This window comes from Anomaloglossus baeobatrachus, chromosome 6, assembly GCF_048569485.1.
Source record: "Anomaloglossus baeobatrachus isolate aAnoBae1 chromosome 6, aAnoBae1.hap1, whole genome shotgun sequence".
NCBI lineage: Eukaryota > Metazoa > Chordata > Amphibia > Anura > Aromobatidae > Anomaloglossus > Anomaloglossus baeobatrachus.
The window spans coordinates 505,648,848-505,669,662 of NC_134358.1; the positions used below are offsets into that span (position 1 = coordinate 505,648,848).

Sequence of the window (20,815 nt, forward strand, 5' to 3'; positions counted from 1 at the left end):
ATAAAAACTCACCTTGCCTCAAATCCGTTCACCTCTAGTTATAAACGACTGATAAACTGGCTGTGATATTACCTTTGTATCAAGTACTATTATTTCTATAAGATGAGTAACCAAAACATGAGTAATGTTTGTCATGTGGGGCAGAGTGCAGCGGTACATGGATTGAACAGGGCCAGCTTCTCAAGGAACAAATATTCACTTCAAGTAGAAGTATTCCAGCACTTACAATCCATTACGAGTTTTCTTTTTTGTTTCTATAAACATTATAAGTTTTTGAAACTCAAATTTGCCAGCTTAGCAAAATTTTTCAAAAAATATCAATCTGCGATGAATCGCAAGTACTCCAAATTTCCTGTAAAGACGTGCATAACACTATGAGGTCTCCTAACACATGTTTTGTTATATCAACATGGCCACAATACATATGCTTATTAGTCAATGGCTAGTAATAATTATTTACTGCTATGCTGTCGCACACTATCTGTTCAGTTTCTTCATTTTTTATGGCTTTCTCCTCTTACCGCTATAACTAAGCTGTGAGCTGTGACTTTCTCTCACTATCCAGATTCACAACAAAATAGCTGCTGCATTCCCAGCCTCTGCTTTTATATATGTAATAATAATCTATTCTAATTAGCTATGCTATACCGTGTGCATGATTATGGGGAAGCCCACCCCGGTCATGCCCTAAGCTTGGTGATTCTTCTCTGGCTAATGAAATCTTCATCAATATGTAAGATGGTGGTAGCCATTTAGGCAAATGATTTGACGGATTGTTCAAATTCACCAGTATCAGCAAATTCCTAAAAAAACAAACTATACAAATTTGATTTGCATCTAAACATCTCTAATAAACACACTACTGCACAAATATTTAAAATCCAGTCATCCTACACATTTCAGCCATACTAATGGTCTTTGTCCTGGCATAGTCACTAGTCATGGCTAAGACCACAAATGGTCGAAATTCGTTGGATATCTGGATTTTGAATGTTTGTTCAACATGTGTGATGAAATAAAGAAGAAAATGTTTAATGAAAGACAAGTGCTGGAGTATCTCTATGTGAAGTGGATAATTCTATTTCATGCAACTAGTGCCACCGCCAATAGCTGAGGAGCTACACGAGAGACTGGATGGGTTACACCGCAGAAGACCATGCCAACAGTGATTGTCCTGTGTAAACAATATTCCACCCCAACTCTATATGCAGAAGAAATAAAGGGCCCTGATCTAGTCACCAAGTCCGACAACAAGACAAGTCTTATAATACCATTATGCAACCGTCTTCTAAAGTTGACAAACACACAGGTCGAATCTATAAACATATGTTACCGTTTCAGACAATCAATTTGCTCTGATCTATTGACATTTTTGAAGTATGAGTTTTTTTCCATGAAACTAAATAACGGCATGCAAAGAATCTAATTTATTACCCACTCATGGGTAACCAACTAGTAACAAATAAATGAGTAAGCCATCGATTGTATTTCATCTTGTAAAAAGCTATGGTGGCCTCAAGCACCAATAATAGTAACTCATATAGACCTGGATGCCTTATTCTCCGGACAAGGTCTAAAGAAATAAATATGTCCTGGGAGAACTACATGTTTCATGTAGAAAAAAACAGTTCTTAGCACTAGAACATTACAAGCCTAAAGGGGTATTCCCATCTCCGGATCCTATCCCAATATGTAGTAGGTGTAATAATAATAATAATAATAATAATAATAATAATAATAGCAAATACCTCCAATTAGAAATATAGTATAGTTCTCTTGCTATAGGCATGTCTCTTACCTCATGTGCAGGGCATTGCAGCTTAGGTATCCATGGTTACGTCTACTCATATGGTGACAGTTTAGTAGTTGCTCGTGATCATAACCATGGATACCCAAGCTGTAATGCCCTGCACGTGAGGTAAGAGACATGGCTATATTAGGCAAACTATATGGCATTTCTAACTGAAAGCATTTTCTATTATTATTATTATTATATTATTACACCTATTAGATCTTGGGATAGGATCTTGGAGATGGGAATATCCTTTTAAGTCGAAGAATTGACTCAAGATCGGTGTAAATACACAGGTGGTTTGGGCCCTATCTTAATTTTCAAGCCTCTAGTTCAAGTACGAAAATGAATAGATTTCATAGTTCCTTGCAAAACCAATTAATTTTGTAATAGCTGCATTGGGGACCTGAAAGCAAGTTTTAATTTATTCGTAAGAGAATATATGGACTTTATTACAGATTTTTGTATATTTCTTTTTGTAGTTCATGGGTTTAATAGGGTTGTCCTTGATTTTAAAGAATTAAAGGGGTTCTGTAGATAAAAAAAAAGTGTTTTAATCTACTTAAATTAGTAAATGATACAACTTACTAACAAAGTTTAGGACTGAAAGGTCCCCTGATCTTAAGGTAGAAGCTGTTCTTCTGTATGTGTCTGACAGAGACAGTGTTCCCTATATCGGCAAGTGATCATAGTTGAAAGTTAAAGGAAACGTGTTAGCAGGTTTTTGCTACCTTATGTGAGGGCAGCATGATGTAGGCAAAGAGATTCTGAATCTAACGATGTATCACTTAGGCTGGGTTCACACATAGCGACAGCGACAACGACGTCGCTGTTACGTCACCATTTTCTGTGACTTAACAGCGACCTAGTAAGTCGCTGCTATGATCGCTGCTTAGCTGTCAAACACAGCGACGCAGCAGCCATAACGTCGCTACATGTGCAGAGAGCAGGGAGCCGCGCACACCGCTTAGCGCTGGCTCCCTGCTCTCCTAGCTACAGTACACATCGGGTTAATTAACCCGATGTGTACTGCAGCTACATGTGCAGAGAGCAGCGCACACTGCTTAGTGCTGGCTCCCTGCTCTCCTAGCTACAGTACACATCGGGTTAATTAACCAGATGTGTACTGCAGCTACATGTGCAGAGAGCAGGAACCGGCACTGGCAGCGTGAGAGCGGTGGAGGCTGGTAACGAAGGTAAATATCAGGTAACCACCTTGGTTACCCGATGTTTACCCTGGTTACAGCTTACCGCAGCTGCCAGACGCCGGCTCCTGCTCTCTGCTCGCTTCATTTCGTCGCTCTCTCGCTGTCACACACAGCGATCTGTGCGTCACAGCGGGAGAGTAACAATAAAAAAACGAACCAGGGTTGTGTGTAACGAGCAGCGATCTCACAGCAGGGGCCAGATCGCTGCTCAGTGTCACACACAGCGAGATTGCTAATGAGGTCACTGCTGCGTCACAAAAACCGTGACGTAGCAGCGATTTCGGTAGCGATCTCGCTATGTGTGAAGCACCCCTTAGATTAGTGGCTGCAGTCATTCTGACACAGTGAAAGATTTTATTTTTTGTATGTAGCTTCCCCCACCCACACCAGGCTTTCAGTACACATGTCCATAGACAGAAGCTGCTAATCACAGAAGGGACAGAGTTGGACTACAGCTCACAGGCTCCTCAGACCAACTAATGATAAAGCTAAGAGGCTTAAACTAAAGGCCCAGACACACACAATGACTTACCAGCGATCCCGAAAACGATGCGACCTGATAGGGATCGCTGGTAAGTTGCTGGGAGGTCGCTGGTGAGATGTCACACAGTCGGATCTTACCAGCGATGCAGGAACAATACATGTCGCATTAGCGACCTGTATAACGATCTCAGCAGTCACTGTGACCCTGTCACACAGTGTCAAACACAGCGATGTGTCCTGCCCAGCAGGACATCGCCTTTGAAGAAAATGGCCTGGACCATTCTGCAACGACTAGAGATCTTACAGCAGGGGCTTGATCGCTGGTAGGTGTCACACATAACAAGATCGCTAACGGGATCGCTACTGCGTCATGGAAACCGTGACTCAGCTGCGATCTCGCTAGCGATCTCGTTATGTGTGACAGTACCTTAACAATCCACAAAAACACTGTGAGATAAGAGACGGCTGGCTGTAAACTGCATGCTACAGCATGCTGGCTCCAGATTACATAGTAAAAACGCCCTGACAGAGTCCCTTTAAGCAGCTGATTGACTGCTGATAGTATTCTTTATTGACAAAAGGGGCTATTGGGCTCCTCATAGTGGTCATCTACATCAGATAGAAGTAGGTTGATGCTTGAACGATGGTTGTACAAACAGTCATCTAGTGCATGATCATTGCACTGGAGCAGCAGTGCATATATTTAGTCCATATTAACCATTATCTTGGTAATACATGAGACGGTTATCTCTCTTGACTCCTGCATAGCAACAGGAAATGCAGAAAAGAAAAGCGCAATAGGGTCTTAACCGATAAAACCACTTGTGTATAAAAGTAAAGTCCACTCACCTGTAGTGGTTGTGCCAGTCACAACCCCTATAATAGCCAAAAAGGTGCTTAGCTGCAGCTCCCCGAGGTAGGCTATTCAGGTATACAGAAGAAAATGGGATTTTCACCGCGCTCACACCACAATGCTCGTATAAATTTGATTTATGTCTTTTTTATTCTATGTAGGTACAGGTCAACGCGTTTCAAGGGACTCAGCCTTCTTCATCAGGACAGCAGACCAAATATATTTATGTTCGTTTGGTCTGCTGTCCTGATGAAGAAGGCTGAGTCCCTTGACCTGTACCTACATAGAATAAAAAAGATATAAATTATAAATTTATACGAGCATTGTGGTGTGAGCGTGGTGAAAATCCCTTTTTCTCCCGTATACCTGAATTGACTCCTGCATACATATAGGTTCTATACGTTGATATGTTTTCAATGAGGAGAGATGATAAAATCTATGCCAGACTCCTCTGACAGCGGTTTATCAATCCTGAAAACATAGTATTCTGACTGCCCTATCCTTCACCCTCCAGGAGGCCTCTATGTACTGAGAGTCAGAGGAACAGCAAATTTGGGCAACTTGCATCTAATGTGGCCTTAAGACTGTCCATACATGATCCATAATGAAGCCATAGAAGAATGGGGAATGTGTCACAATGCCGTGTGGAAAAAAATCACCCAGGGTGAATTCCAAGCGATTTTATTAGTCAACGCATTTTGGCGAGAACCCTCGCCTTCTTCTTGACAAAATCACAATACCTTCTCACTGAAACGTGTTGACTAATAAAATAACTTGGAATTCACCCTGGATGGTTTCTCCACACGGCAGCGCGGCATATTCCCCATTCTTCTCCGGCTTCCTTATCCACACAGGGGTGCTGCAGTGGCTATTTTTCTATGATGCCCTCTTAGCTTAGTTGTGGCTACACACAAATGTCCCAGGTCAGCCTGTTACATACAGTTATGAGAATTTATACCACAGATAAGACCCTACTTGCGCTCCTGATCTCTTTCTAGATATTTATTTATATACATGATCCATGACACTAGTGAAATGTAATTCATGAATGAAAGATCCTTTGTTTTGTGACTATTGGAGGTAAATTTCAAACATGCCTGACTTTGTTCCATCTGGTAAAAATTATCATTTTACATGATGAACATTCATTTTGGTGGAAATCAACCATTTTTAGTAAGTTTGTTCTAAGATTTGGGCACCTTTAGGCGTTGGGTATGACTGGAACCTCCACACCTTTTATTGGTACAGTCCTTCAGACACTGTGTTGTAAACATTATTGGTTATTCCTAGTGTTGAGTGAGAAGTTAACTATTCGTACTCGCTATACTGTTAGCGAGTACTGTCTGCTACTCGCATATTCGTTACGAGTAGCGGGCGCAGTGTAAGTCAATGGGAAATACTCGCTAAGTAGCAAGTAACCCGAAAGCCATAGCGAATAGTACAGCTTTCGGGTTACTCGCTACTTAGCGAGTATTTCCCATTGACTTACATTGCGTCCGCTACTCATAACAAATATGCGAGTAGCGGACAGTACTCGCTAACAGCATAGCGAGTGCGAATAGTTAACTACACACTCAACACTAGTTATTTCTTGTTATTTGACAAATATAACATTAGCCAATTTATTTTTTTTGCAATAAAGTTCTACAGCGGTTGAAGGGAAACAAATGTGTTCTGAAAGTTAATTCTTCAAAGTATTACTGAATATTCTCTATTAATGAGTAAATACTATTATAATATCCGATTATAAAGAGATCAGCCACGGTCAACATAAAAACAGTTGAATTGGGTTTGTAAAAGCCTCGAAGAGGATAAATCAGAGATAAATGTGTGACTCAAGTGGTTACCTAGAAGCGCAGAAAAGCTAAATCAATTTGGGAATCAATGGCCGGTCAATAACAAGCTCATCAATAGTTCTTTATGTAGACGCGAATGAAATAGGACGGGAAGCTCAATCCATTAGGTGGTCTGATTAACACAGAAATAAATGTCATCCTGCAGGTGCTATAATAGTAGGAAGAGAATATCTGTATGTCGTACATTAAACTCTTCCCAGTTACAGGAGGTAATATAACACTATAATGTCAGGATTCTAATAGCAACAACTTCCCATTTACATCAGCTCACTGCAAATACCTTGTAATGTGACATTAAGTTACGGAGGCAAATCTGCAATTAAAATGCCTTTTTACAAAGTAATGAATTAGAACATAAGCGGATGGGGAAAAGAAGGAGAAAGAACCTTGAAAAACACATAGGATCGCTTTGACATTAACCAGGAGGCATTACATTCCCATTGTCTTACTAAGAGAAGATATTATAAAGACGACTTCTTGAATCGTAAATGTAACAATTTAATTTTTTTAACTTAAAATTTAGTATTGAAGGTGGACTTCTGATACACGATACATGTCTTTTCAGGACGTCCAGGAGGTAAAGCATCAGTGACTTTTTCCATCTGGCATTAAAGGAGTATTTCTATTTTAGACATTTGTGGTATAGGGAGAATGAGATCTTGAGAACAAGGTCCCGTCTTGTATCATAGTGGATGTACGAGTGGCCATACATGTATGTGCATGTGAGGTCACCTCTATTCATGGCAGTGGAAGGTAAGATCTTGTTGTCAACAATGGTGAGAGTCCTAGCGGTGAGACGATAATCTATCAGTCCTGTATGGCATATCTTCTGAATATTCCAACACATAAACAAGAAATTAGTTCAACTCACCAGAAAAGATAAGATATCTTAGAAGGTGCGATGCACGGAAAAATATCAGGCCGCTTCCTGAATAGAAGCAATCCAGATTAGAAGAAGACCAGCATCCGCAGATAGTAAATTAAAACCTTTGCTTTATTCTTCCAAAAGTTAAAACATAGACACCGTCCGGTCTACGCGTTTCGAACAAAAAATGTTCTTAATCATGACACAAACTGTTGTGTCATGATTAAGAACATTTTTTGTTCGAAACATGTAGACCAAACGGTGTCTATGTTTTAACTTTTGGAAGAATAAAGCAAAGGTTTTAATATACTATCTGCGGATGCTGGTCTTCTTGTAATCTGGATATCTTCTGAATATACCATAAATGTCCGAAATAGGAATAGCATAGGAAATTGTCACAAAGTTTCGGGCCCATTGCCAAACACTGAACATTGGGACCTTGCTTACTGGGATAGTTGGTCGTCTTATTTTGAATTTCCATTCTTTGAAAGTGGTTTATTAATGTCTTTTGTTTCTAGTTGGTTTGTTAGAAGTAGCTTCATGACTTCAGTAGTTACAGTCATAGATAGGTGATCAGCTCTGTCATATATGGGTGATAATTATGTAATATCTAGGATGCACCATATGGACAAACGTATTGGGACACCTCCACATTACACTTACAGGAGCTTTTATAACATCCCATTCTAAATCTAAAGGCATTAAAGGGAATCAGCAGGTTTTTGCTACCTCATCTGAGAGCAGCAAGATGTTGGAAAAGAAATTCGGAATACAACGATGTATCACTTAGATTACTGGCTCCAGCTGTTCTGACACAATCAAAGTTTTAGATTTAGCCATGTAGCAGAGCTGAGACAGCTGACCCCGCCCACACCAGGCTCTCAATAGCAAATGTACATTGTACATTGACAATGAGATGTCAATCAGAGGAGGGAGCGTTCTTTACATTGTTGTTCAAGCAATGATAAGGGTTCTGCTGCTTAAAAAGTAGCAAATAAACAACACATCGGACCTTTACAAGACAGGCATCCCTGAATTCTACGTTTTAACCCTTGTAGCATGCTGTCTTCAGCTTTCATAGCAAAAACCTGCTGACAGATTCCCTTAATAAGGAGTTAGTCCTTCCGTTGAAGGCTTTCTACAAAATTTTGAAGTGTGTTGGTGTGATTTTTTTTTCCCCATTTATCCTCAGGAGCATATGTGAGATAAGACACTGATGTTAGACAGGTGAGCCTGGCTTGAAATCTCTAGCTCATCTTTCATTCAGTGGGATTGAAATCAGAGCTCTGTGTGGCCAGTCATGTCCTTCCCCTTCCACTAAATCTCGCCATATCATGCCTTCATGGACCTTGTTTTGTGCACTGGGGCATAGTCATGCTGGAATAAACAAGGGCCTTCCCCAAACTATTCCTACAAACTAGGATGCAAACAATTGTGTAAAACGTCTTGGTATGATGATGCAGTAAGATTTCCCTTTTACTGGAGCTAAGACGCCTGGGCCCAACCCTGATCATAACCCCATAGCATTATACCTCCTCCACCAAACTTAACAGTTGGCACAATGCAGTTCGGCAGGTAATGTTCTCCTGGCATTTGCCAAACTCAAACTCATCCATCAGATCCCAGATAGAGAATTGTGACTTATCACTGCACCAGAGTCCAATGGCGGCTGTTTTACACTACTCCATCTGATGTTTGGCATTGTGCTTGGTGATGTAAGGCTTGCATTCAGCTACTTTACTGCAGAATCCTATGCCATGAAGGTCACAGTTTTCATGCTAATGTTACTGTAATTCCAGAGGAGGTTTGGACTCTGTAATGATGGACACAGCAGAGTGTTGGTAACTTTTATGCCATCTGCTCCTCAGCACTCGGTGACCCCAATCTGCAACATTATGTAGTCTCTGCTTCGTGGTTGAGTTGCTGCCTTTTCTTCTGCTTTTATATAATATCACTCACATGTGATCATTGAATATTTTAATATTGAATATGCAAAAACCCTAGTACATGCCCTTATTATCTCGCGCCTAGATTATTGCAACCTCCTGCTCTCTGGCCTCCCTTCTAACAGTCTCACAATCTATTCTAAACTCTGCTGCCCGGCTAATCCACCTGTCCCCCTGCTACTCCCCGACCTCTCCTCTCTGCCAATCCCTTCACTGGCTTCCATTGCCCAACAACGACTCCAGTTCAAAACACTAACCATGACATACAAAGCCATCCACAACCTGTCTCCTTCATACATCTGTGACCTAGTCTCCCGGTACGTACCTGCACGTAACCTTCGACCCTCACAAGATCTCCTCCTCTGCTCCCCTCTCATCTCCTCTTTCCACCATTGCATCCAAGATTTCTACCGTGCCTCCCCATACTCTGAAATGCTCAGCCACAACATATCAGACTCTCGCCTTCCTTGACAAGCTTCAAAAGGAACCTGAAGACCCACCTCTTCTGACAAGCCTACAACCTGCCGTAACCCTCAGTCTGATATAACGCTGAACAACCAGCTCTATCCTAACCTACTGTATCCTCACCCATCCCTTGTAGACTGTGAGCCCTCGCGGGCAAGGACCTCTCTCCTCCTGTACCAATCTGTCCCTTGTATTGTTTATGATTATTGTACTTGTCCCTATTATATATACCCCTTTCACATGTAAAGCGCCATGGAATAAATGGCGCTATAATAATAATAAATAATAATAATAATTTATGATAGGAATAAAAGTCATGCACTTTTGCATTAGGACCATCATGTAAGGCTATCGCAACACAGTGACTTTAGCTGTGACACAGATCACGCTGCCAAAGATCGCTATGTGTAGCTGCTACAGCGCAGCACAGTACAGATAAATGGGACCACACTGTGACCCTTATGGTACCGCAACCATAACAAAGAAGTCGTAAAAAAAAATCCAATGCGAGTGGATTTTTTGCAACATGCTTGTTTTGGTGGGACCCTATAGGTTGCAAATCGACCCTATTGACTTGTATTATGCTGAAATGTAGCAGCGATACATAGCAATCTTTGCCCGCATAACCTATGTTGTGGCCAGTGTCACCATGTAGCCCCAGAGTAATGTGATGGCGAAATAAGGAACTTTTTGAAGGGTTTATGGAAATTACAGTAGGACTAAATGGATGCGATGTTCTATAAAATGTTATAAGTTGACAAAGACATTTTTCAGGAAGCCAGTTTGTTAGGTGCAATACTGTATTATCTATAAGAATGTAAAGCATTTGGTGTTCTGGATCTCGCCTTATTTGCATTCTGAATATAAATGTCCTTCTGTTTATAACAAATCTAGATTTTCTTAAACTACTGGAATTTCTCTCTAAGATTCTCTCTGACTTCAAAGTAACAGCTGCACCTAGATTTAGGATTTTCAATGCTACAAAAAGCATAATGGGATTAAACCTGCGGGTGGTCTAAGAGTTTTATCTAGGACTAATCCAAAGGAGGATAGTTTGGTGACAGGACCAATGCTATTCTATAGGCCGGACATAGAATTACCGTCCGATTTGTGCAGCTTGACCCCTTAGCAGCATGCATTATTCGTTTTTTAGAAAATGTAATCTGTAGTCCTCATATGTTGCATCAAAATACACAGATCTATTACATTTAGCACAAATTGAAAGCTAAGGATATCCACTGAACTGTTTCACTATAATAGCTATAGACATTGTAAAAAGCTATCTATACAACTGATAAGCTGTGTGGCTCTTCCCTGCCTCCATAGGGGACATGTTCCATATTCCTGATGTCATCTACAATACTACAGAAATGTAGCACTTTAGTCCTCTGCATTTTACAAGGGTCAAGATGATTACCTATGTGGTTAGGGCTAATAAAGAGGTTGCCTGGTGAAAAGAAGTTATCACCAATCCACAATATAGATCAGGGGTGTAGGACCCTTAGATCGTTTCTGCTTCCCCTGGGCAGATTCCCAAGTACAGGAGTGCTCGGGCTGGCAGCCACGTTTTGCCTACTGCTGGCCCTTTAAACCCCACTTGTACTGCGAGCACGCCATGCAGTGTTCACTACTGAACGCTGTGTGCACATGCATTGGAGGATTATGTCCTGCCACTTGCCAGTGCCAGAATCAATATGTACCCTATGGGTGGAGTTAGCACACAATGCGCTCCCATCCCACAGATGAAGACAGTAGGGCAGTTGCAGCCTCTCCAGTGATGTATAAGCCTCAGCCTTCCCAGTGATGTATATGCCCCCAGCATCTCCTGTGATGTATTTGCGACAGCATCTCCTGTGATGTATATAATGCAGCCTAGCTTCTCATGTAAGGTATATACTGTAGTCCAATGTCTCTTGTATAGTATATACTGCAGCCCAGCTTTTCATGTGATGTATATGCTGTAGGGCCATGTCTCCTGTGATGTATGTACTGCTGCCTTCATGTCTCCTGTGAAGTACACTGATAAACAAAAGGGTAACAATGTTTTCAACTTTTTACTTGCAGGCTCCATATCTCACCATCCACTACAGCTTCAAATGTGAGACTACCATTATTTTATAGACAATCATCTTGGCTATCTCATACATAAATTTGACTTGCAACTATTTAGCATATGATTAGTTAAGCAGATTCTTGTCATGTCACTGCATTGTTAATGTTTGCTGGAAAAAAAAATCTTTTTCTTCCTGCATACTACAAATTACAACCTGTTCATACATTTCCTAATAGGTCAATGTTTTATTAGGCTGATTCTCAAGTGAAAGGTCACTGGATCGAATCAAGGAGCAGCCATGAACAAGATTTCCCAAGAAAACAGAAACAGCATCATCCTGCTCATCGACAGCAGTCCCTCTGCCCCAAATGCCCCAAAAATTGCCAAACTGCATCATGTGAGTGCCAGGACAGTTAGAATCTGCCCATTCATTCAAAAGCCAAGAGATGGACATCAAGGCAAAATATCAGAGTCAACAAGTCAGCTCATCAAAAAGTCAATAGACCAGGCTCTGATGAGTGTAAATAGGTCTGGAAAAAAATGCTAAAAAGGGGCTAACGGGTCAAGAAATTGAAGGGAACTGACAAGTTCAGTGGAGGAAGCCTGGTGATATGGGGGTGTTTCACATCCAAAGATTTTGGATACCTGACAAAGACAAGGATCGATGGTGGTCTCAATGCTGAGCTACATGTGAGATCCTACGTGATGAGTTACTTTGTAGACAAGAGTTCTATGGGTATGAAAAGGATGACATAGTGTTCCAGCAAAACAATGACTTCAAGTACAGTATATGTCGAGATTGGCCAAGAAAAGGTTCAGTGATAATGAAGTAGAGTTGCAGGATTCGCCCACACAGTCGCCAGACCTCAACCCAATAGAAGACTTCTGGGTAGAGTTGAAGAAAAAGCTGTGTACATTCCCAAGTGAATTGAACAGTATGCACCAACATTGGGAATGAGTAGAAGAGACCTGGGATCAGATATCGGTCATATTGGGGACTGTGGCACCCTTATTAACATATCTTTCCCACACAAGGTTTTAATTGCAAGCTATGCCTGGTTCACTTTTCACTCCCCTTTCAGATTAGACTGTTTAGCACATGGAGAGGGAGGACAATAATGTTTAGAGACCATGCATATTAAAAAGTACACCTTGACGTTGGTGGATGGCTTTTTGATAAGTATTTTGTTTTCAACATTTCTAGCAATATTTCTAGTATTCATTAATAGCAGTGTGTTGCAGCACTGTGTATGTATATATTTATAAAATGAAGTGTCTCTTGTGATGTATATGCTCTTTCCCAGTGTCTCCTATGTGATGCATATGCTCATGCCCCAGCCTCTCTTGTGTCATGTATATGTCCCTTCTCCAGTGTCTCCTATGTGATGCATATGCTCCAGCCCTTGTGTCTCCTAAATAAGGTACAGTGCCTGCAAGTAGTATTCAACCCCCTGCAGATTTAGCAGGTTTACACATTCGGAATTACCTTGGCATTGTGACATTTGGACTGTAGATCAGCCTGGAAGTGTGAAATGCACTGCAGCAAAAAAGAATGTTCTTTCTTTTTTTTTTTTTTTTTTAAATTGTGAAACGTTTATTCAGAGGGTCATTTATTATTCAACCCCTCAAACCACCAGAATTCTGTTTGGTTCCCCTAAAGTATTAAGAAGTATTTCAGGCACAAAGAACAATGAGCTTCACATGTTTGGATTAATTATCTCTTTTTCCAGCCTTTTCTGACTAATTAAGACCCTCCCCAAACTTGTGAACAGCAGTCATACTTGGTCAACATGGGAAAGACAAAGGAGCATTCCAAGGCCATCAGAGACAAGATCGTGGAGGGTCACAAGGCTGGCAAGGGGTACAAAACCCTTTCCAAGGAGTTGGGCCTACCTGTCTCCACTGTTGGGAGCATCATCCGGAAGTGGAAGGCTTATAGAACTACTGTTAGCCTTCCACGGCCTGGACAGCCTTTGAAAGTTTCCACCCGTGCCGAGGCTAGGCTTGTCCGAAGAGTCAAGGCTAACCCAAGGACAACAAGGAAGGAGCTCCGGGAAGATCTCATGGCAGTGGGGACATTGGTTTCAGTCAATACCATAAGTAACGTACTCCACCGCAATGGTCTCCGTTCCAGACGAGCCCGTAAGGTACCTTTACTTTCAAAGCGTCATGTCAAGGCTCATCTACAGTTTGCTCATGATCACTTGGAGGACTCAGAGGCAGACTGGTTCAAGGTTCTCTGGTCTGATGAGATCAAGATCGAGATCTTTGGTGCCAACCACACACGTGACGTTTGGAGACTGGATGGCACTGCATACGACCCCAAGAATACCATCCCTACAGTCAAGCATGGTGTTGGCAGCATCATGCTGTGGGGCTGTTTCTCAGCCAAGGGGCCTGGCCATCTGGTCCGCATCCATGGGAAGATGGATAGCACGGCCTACCTGGAGATTTTGGCCAAGAACCTCCGCTCTTCCATCAAGGATTTTAAGATGGGTCGTCATTTCATCTTCCAACAAGACAACGACCCAAAGCACACAGCCAAGAAAACCAAGGCCTGGTTCAAGAGGGAAAAAATCAAGGTGTTGCAGTGGCCTAGTCAGTCTCCTGACCTTAAGCCAATTGAAAACTTGTGGAAGGAGCTCAAGATTAAAGTCCACATGAGACACCCAAAGAACCTAGATAACTTGGAGAAGATCTGCATGGAGGAGTGGGCCAAGATAACTCCAGAGACCTGTGCCGGCCTGATCAGGTCTTATAAAAGACGATTATTAGCTGTAATTGCAAACAAGGGTTATTCCACAAAATATTAAACCTAGGGGTTGAATAATAATTGACCCACACTTTTATATTGAAAATGTATTAAAATTTAACTGAGCAACATAACTTGTTGGTTTGTAAGATTTATGCATCTGTTAATAAATCCTGCTCTTGTTTGAAGTTTGCAGGCTCTAACTTATTTGCATCTTATCAAACCTGCTAAATCTGCAGGGGGTTGAATACTACTTGTAGGCACTGTATATACAGCAATCCCAGCGTATCATATGTGATGAATATGCTCCAGCCCCAGCGTCTCCTATGTGATGTATATACTTCAACCCTAGCAACTCCTATGTGTTGTATATACTGCAGTCCCAGCGTCACCCTTGGTGGTGTATATGTTACAACCCCAGAGTCTCCTAAGTGGTGCACTCTCATTGTCTCCGATGTGATTTATGTACAATAATCTCGGTATCTCCTATGTGATGTGATAGTTACTGCAGACCTCCCATGGTTTGAGTTCTATAAAAGTAATGTGAAACAAATTCTGAAGGAGACAAAAGGCACAAATGGTGTCTTATCCTAATAGCATAAGATAAAAAGTGCATGAAAACACTCACCTCGGGGAGTTGTGAGGGTCACAACTGCCATTAGAGTATAATATGAACCACATAGGCGGCCGCGTACGCAGCAGATACAGGATAGTAACAAAAGGGAGAAAAGGGTTAACCACGCTTCCGTGGAGATAATCAGGAGATGAATCCAAGGGTTAATCTTCATGATTTTTATTTTTCTACGCGTTTCAGAGTCTTGACTGACTCCTTCAACAGGAATCAAAATCATGTACATCAGTGGTTTTTGTCACCTGATGAAGGAGTCAGTCAAGACTCTGAAACGCGTAGAAAAATAAAAATCACGAAGTTTAACCCTTGGATTCATCTCCTGATTATCTCCATGACAGCGCGGTTAACCTTTTTCTCCCTTCTGTTATTATCCTATAAATGTAACGTGAGCAGTGATGAATTTAGTGTAGTATACATCTGTGTTCTGAACAATTAACTGCTGTGAGTTCTTTACAAAACTTATAATTACAAAAAGTTGACTGCGCTCCAAACCAACACAAACCTGGAAAAGCAATTGTGAGAAGCAACAAGATCAATATCACCGAACATCACAGGCCCACCAAAGAGAAGCAGTTCCGGCCACCATACGGGTGAGTTAATAACTTGTTTGACCAAATATAGCAGGGAAAATTTCAAGTTAATAATTTTGAGCAGTCACCCAAATGATGGTAAAAATATCCAAATGGCCCTTGGCATAAAAAAGGCTCTCCACTCCTGATATAGGTGATAACTGATAGATTAAGGGGTGTCTGACTGTTGGACCAATAAGCAGAATGTTCAGAATGGAGTGGGAGTGCACATGCTTGACCTCAACTCCATTCATTCTCTATGGGGTGGTGGAAAAAGAACAATCGCTTAGCTCAGTAGTCCCATAGGCAATGGATGAAGCGGTGGTTGGCCATGCGCACTGCACACTCCATGTGAACGTCTGCCAATAGGTAGGGTTCCCAGTAGTCCAACTCCCACTGATCTATCAGTGATCACCTATAGATAGATGATAGATCCTCTTCACCTGACAACACCTTTAAAATTGATAATGATGGAGGAAATAAAATGCTGGATTAGATGGACTAGACACAGGTCAGTAAAGGATTAGTCTACCACATGCAGCTGACCAGATCGTACCTAGCGTTGTTCACTATCACTATTTGCCGATTGAATCAGTTACATTCTCTATCTTTGTGTTCAACCATCTGTCCCATTGTTTATTTGCTAGATACATGGAGGTTATCTGTTATCAATAAACTGACAGCAGGTATTACTTCTCTATCAGACATTCAACTGACTGGGATTTTTTAAGGCAATGTTCAACGGGAAAATTCATGCAAGTAGCCCTCCTCGAGAGGGAAGAGATCTGTCTCTTTGGTGCCACCACCCTATTCTATCTGTTATCAGGTCATGAAATAAGCACATTCAGCTTTCTTGGTATCTAACAAGTCCATCAGTAAGTGAGCAACGAGATAATTAGCCAAGACGTATTCTGGATATATTCCAAGCTTTAAATGAAGCATGACATTAAAGAAAAATACTCACTATGGGACTGGCATTGATGTAGTCAGAGTGGTCATGGCTGGTCTCTCCCTTCAGAATGATCCTGTTGTGGTCATCTGTTAGGACGAATAGAGCAATATGATTAGGTACGGTCATGTGTAGGCCCTTAATCCTTAGCCTAATATCAAACTTCCATTCACATTATAGTCAGAGAAGATCTTGCACTCGTTCACAAAGATTCTTATGTTTTCAGGTATAGAGGACTTTATGCCATGCACATGTGGTAGTATATAAGAGTGGCCACTGGCGGACAGATAGAAAAAGGGCCCCTGTGCAAGAATAATGTATGGGCCCTTTACAGCCTAAGAGGTCATCAAAATGCACAATTACACCTGTTTTGGAAGTAGAAATGGGCCCCCCAACCTCTTGGGCCCCTGTGTGGCTGAACAGGCTGCACCAATGATATGTCTGCCCCTAGGCAGCGATTATAACACTAAAGGCGCAATTTTTTTAAGGGCTAAATCCCTTACAATGCTATGAGCTTAGTTTAGGCCCTGTGCGCACACTGCGTTTTTACCCGTGGTTTTTTTGTGTTTTTGCTGCAGAAATTTCTTGAGAAAATGGCTGTAATCTTTCTGCAGACATTCCCCAGCAAAACCTATGGAAAAAAAAATAGCTGTGCACACACTGCGTTTTTTTTCTCAAGACCATTCTTTCTGCAGAATTTCTTGAGAAAAAGAATGAGCCTGTCACTTCTTTTCTGCAGGTACCTGCGTTTTTTGCCATAGATAATGGTAAAAAAACCCGCAGGGACCAACCCGCAGAAAACACGCATCAAAAACGCACAAAAACGCGGTAAAAACGCATGCGTTTTTTCTGCGTTATTGGTGTGTTTTTTGAACGCAAGTGCGGTAATCTTTCAGACTCAAGAAATTTCTTGAGAAAAATCCTATTTCTAGTGTGCACAGGGCCTTATACTGTTAGATTGGGCTGGCACATTCCCTTTAAGAAAAATGATTTTTAAACTTAAATTATTGTAAAATTGTGAACAATTTGAGAAGTAACGTAGACTGGAATACAGTATATATACAATAGTATATAGTACATATACAATATATAATAAATAGAAATTCATGGTTAAAAATGATTGTTGTATTTTTGATGATGTTAATCCTCTAAACTAATGTTTATTTGAAGTATTACTTACAAACTACATATAGGGGTTCAGTTGCAATTGCCTATACTCAAATTATTTGGCGTAAAATCCAACTATTTGCAGAAATCATTAAGTGTGCGCAAAAAAAAACATTTGCAACAAATTCCTTTTTTTTTCTTCACATCCAACCATTTCTGTTTTTATTTTCTTAAACAAGTAGGCATTATTTATTGTTCCAGATATAACAGCTCTACACAAAAGAGTTACCATATTTTTCGGACTATAAGACGCACTTTTTCCCCCCCAAATGTTGGGGGAAAGTTGGGGGTGCGTCTTATGGTCTGAATATAGGGCTGCGGCCGGGAATGAGGGTGCTGCTGTGGAGCGGGCCATCGGGGGCTTGAGCAGGCTGCAGCAGCCTGCCGTGACCACGTGGGCCCGCTCATTACATATGCACGCCCATCCTCCCACCCATCATCCCTCAGCGCTGAAGCCGGCGCTGACAGGTGGGCGGTCGGATGAGCGGGGGGTGCGCATAATTAACAGCTGGCCGTGATCACCCCTGGTAACTACAGCCTGGAGTGATCATGTGCGGCTGTATTCACTGCCCCCCGCACATCATCATCAGCACGGGGGGCAGTGAATAAGTACGGTACACTCACCGGCCACTTCCGTGCAGCATCGCGATCTCCTCCAGTCTGCCGGTCAGCTGATCTGCGTAGCGAGCGGTGAGCACAGCGATGACGCCATCGCTGTGCACGCCACTAGTCACGCAGGTCAGCTGACAGGCAGACAGGAGGAGATCGCGATGCTGCAGGGGAACAGGGACAGCTCCACACTCCAGCAGCGCTACTGCTGCCACAGACAGGAGGAGGAGCGAAGAAAGGTGAGTATAAACGTTTATTGTTTTTTGTGTGATACAGGATACATGCCATATAGCAGGATGAGGGTATATAGCAGCATGGGGCCATATAGCAGAATGGGGGTATATAGCAGGATGAGGGCATATACCAGGATGGGGTAACTTAGCAGAGAATTTGGGGACATTACCCCCATAACAGTGTCAGCAGCAGATCTTCGCCCCATAACAGTGTGTCATGACCACATTTTTTGCTTAAAATTTTATTTTCCTCCTCTAAAACCAGGGTGCGTCTTATGGGCCGGTGTGTCTTATAGTCCGAAAAATATGGTATATTTCAGTATGCACCAAATTTTCAACATTTCTTGCAACATTTTGTAAATTTGGCATAAAATTCTTACACCCCCAAAAAAAATACTTTAAAAAATCCCTAGAAAATATATGACCATCAAAATATTGGATAACTTTGTAATACAGTGCATGACTTTTATGTTATTGATCATCAAGTTACCTCCTGTATGATAGTCCAGAGCTACATTGTCTTTTTTATAGTTTTCTGAGCAAAAATCGGAGAGCATTCTCTGCTATCACAAAATTATCACAGTAATCTGATTTAAAAAAAAAAATTAAAATCTATCATACTGCATTACAATAAGTCAACTAAGCTGCTAAGGATATGTTCTACAACATCTTATTCTAAAAGCAAGCATAAAATCTGGAAATACAGTTTTGGGGTATGATATAGGCTGTAGCTCGGTATCAGTGGACTAAGAATAACGCAATGTATTTACAAATCTACTCAAATAATTGAGACAGTTGAGCTTGAAACAGGGGTGTAACTCTAACATGTGCAGGGATTGCAATCGCACCCGTGCTCTGGAGACTAGGGGGTTCCCAAAGAACCCATTACCTCATATGAAGAGATTATTACTATTAAAGGGGTTGTCCACTACTGTTAGATTGATAGGTCAACAAAATCTGATCAGGCGTGGTCTGACACTCAACACCCCACAATCTTCTGTTCTCGGTGTTGGCGGCGGTAGCAGTCAGCCAGAAATGCTCAGTTGCGGAGCTGTCCCATCTTCTGATACATCTGCGGCTGGGTTACTGCACATCTGCCTTCCATTCAAATCAATAGGAGGTGGATGTGTAGTACTCATCCACAGCTAATATGAGAAGACAGGGCAGCTGAGAAACAGAGCATTTCAGGCCGCCTGCTGCCGCCGTTGACACCAGCTGATTGGTGAGGGAGCCGGGTGTTGACCCCAGCCAATCAGACATTGCTGACCTATCCTAAGGATAGGCCATCAATGTTAAAGTAGTGGACAACGCATTGAAAAACACATAATAGTTGGGGGCCCTGTTGAAGATTTTGTATTGGGACCCACAGACTTCAAGTAACGTCACTGGCTTCAAAAGAGTAAATTTGAGCTCCTGTGCCCCATTCAAAATGTATATTAAGGCACCATACCGGCTATGTATTATTCTTAAAGAGGACATGTCACCAAATATTAACTGAAATAAAGTGTGGAGTTAATAGTGCCACACGTCTGTGCTGTGAACTATAGCTTAATTATTTGGGCTGCACACTGGCTGGCAGGATCAGTGACCATGTGACCATGAAGACATCATCACAAGTCCTTCTGTCCTTCTATGTAGCTGCCTGTTTATCATTGGTCAGCATCATACAGGAGGCAGAAACACACGCCCCCAGTGAAAAGTATCGAATAACACCTATTTGGACTTACTATAGCTAACTCATTAGGTGCCAAATATCTGATTGCTACTATCTATGCAATGGTCATGCAAAATTAAAAATACAAAAAACCCTGTTTATTCCGCTCTGCGGCCACCTGTGTTGAAGTCAACGTATTAAATTTGGTGAACATTTTGGCTTTGAGCATGGGTGCAAATGATTTCCCTGCAAGTCATATAGCTACACCCCGGGCTTTAAACTCACTGGCAAAAAAGGTGTGTTTATGAATATTTTCAAACTGAATGTAAAAGTTGATACTTACATGCGACCACTGAGAGAGAGCGATTTTTCGCAGCGTTCTCATCCTTCTGCGCAATGTTTGTTGCAGTGAGGTCTGCTTGATATGCACATAGAGCCTCCCATTCTTTTTCTAGACGATTCTTATTCTTCAAGTGATCTTCCATATAAGACTAAAAGGAAACAAAAAAAGTATTTAAATTTTACGATTTAAAAAATGTTTTTGATTATTTTTCAATTTAAAAATACTGTTCTATGGCATACACAAATGTACATCAAATTTGGCTAAAATTAGGAACTTTGAACACTCTGAACACAATGGATTGAGACCTCATCCAGAAGTCAGCATTTTTGACGCACGAGAAAAACGTATCTGGTTTCATCAGTGATTTTCATAAGATTTCCATCAGAG

General features: G+C 41.5%; 1 protein-coding gene across 1 annotated transcript in view; it reads right to left on the bottom strand.

Moving 5' to 3' along the window:
• PTPRN2 (protein tyrosine phosphatase receptor type N2) overlaps positions 1–20,815 on the bottom strand; it is a 1,389,072-nt gene that overhangs the window by 70,819 nt on the left and 1,297,438 nt on the right. Inside the window, exons 15-16 of the mRNA XM_075315450.1 lie at positions 20,429–20,576; positions 16,438–16,511 (exon numbers count right to left, since the gene is read on the bottom strand). Coding sequence (XP_075171565.1) covers positions 16,438–16,511; positions 20,429–20,576 — 222 coding nt within the window. The remainder of the gene's footprint in view (positions 1–16,437; positions 16,512–20,428; positions 20,577–20,815) is intronic.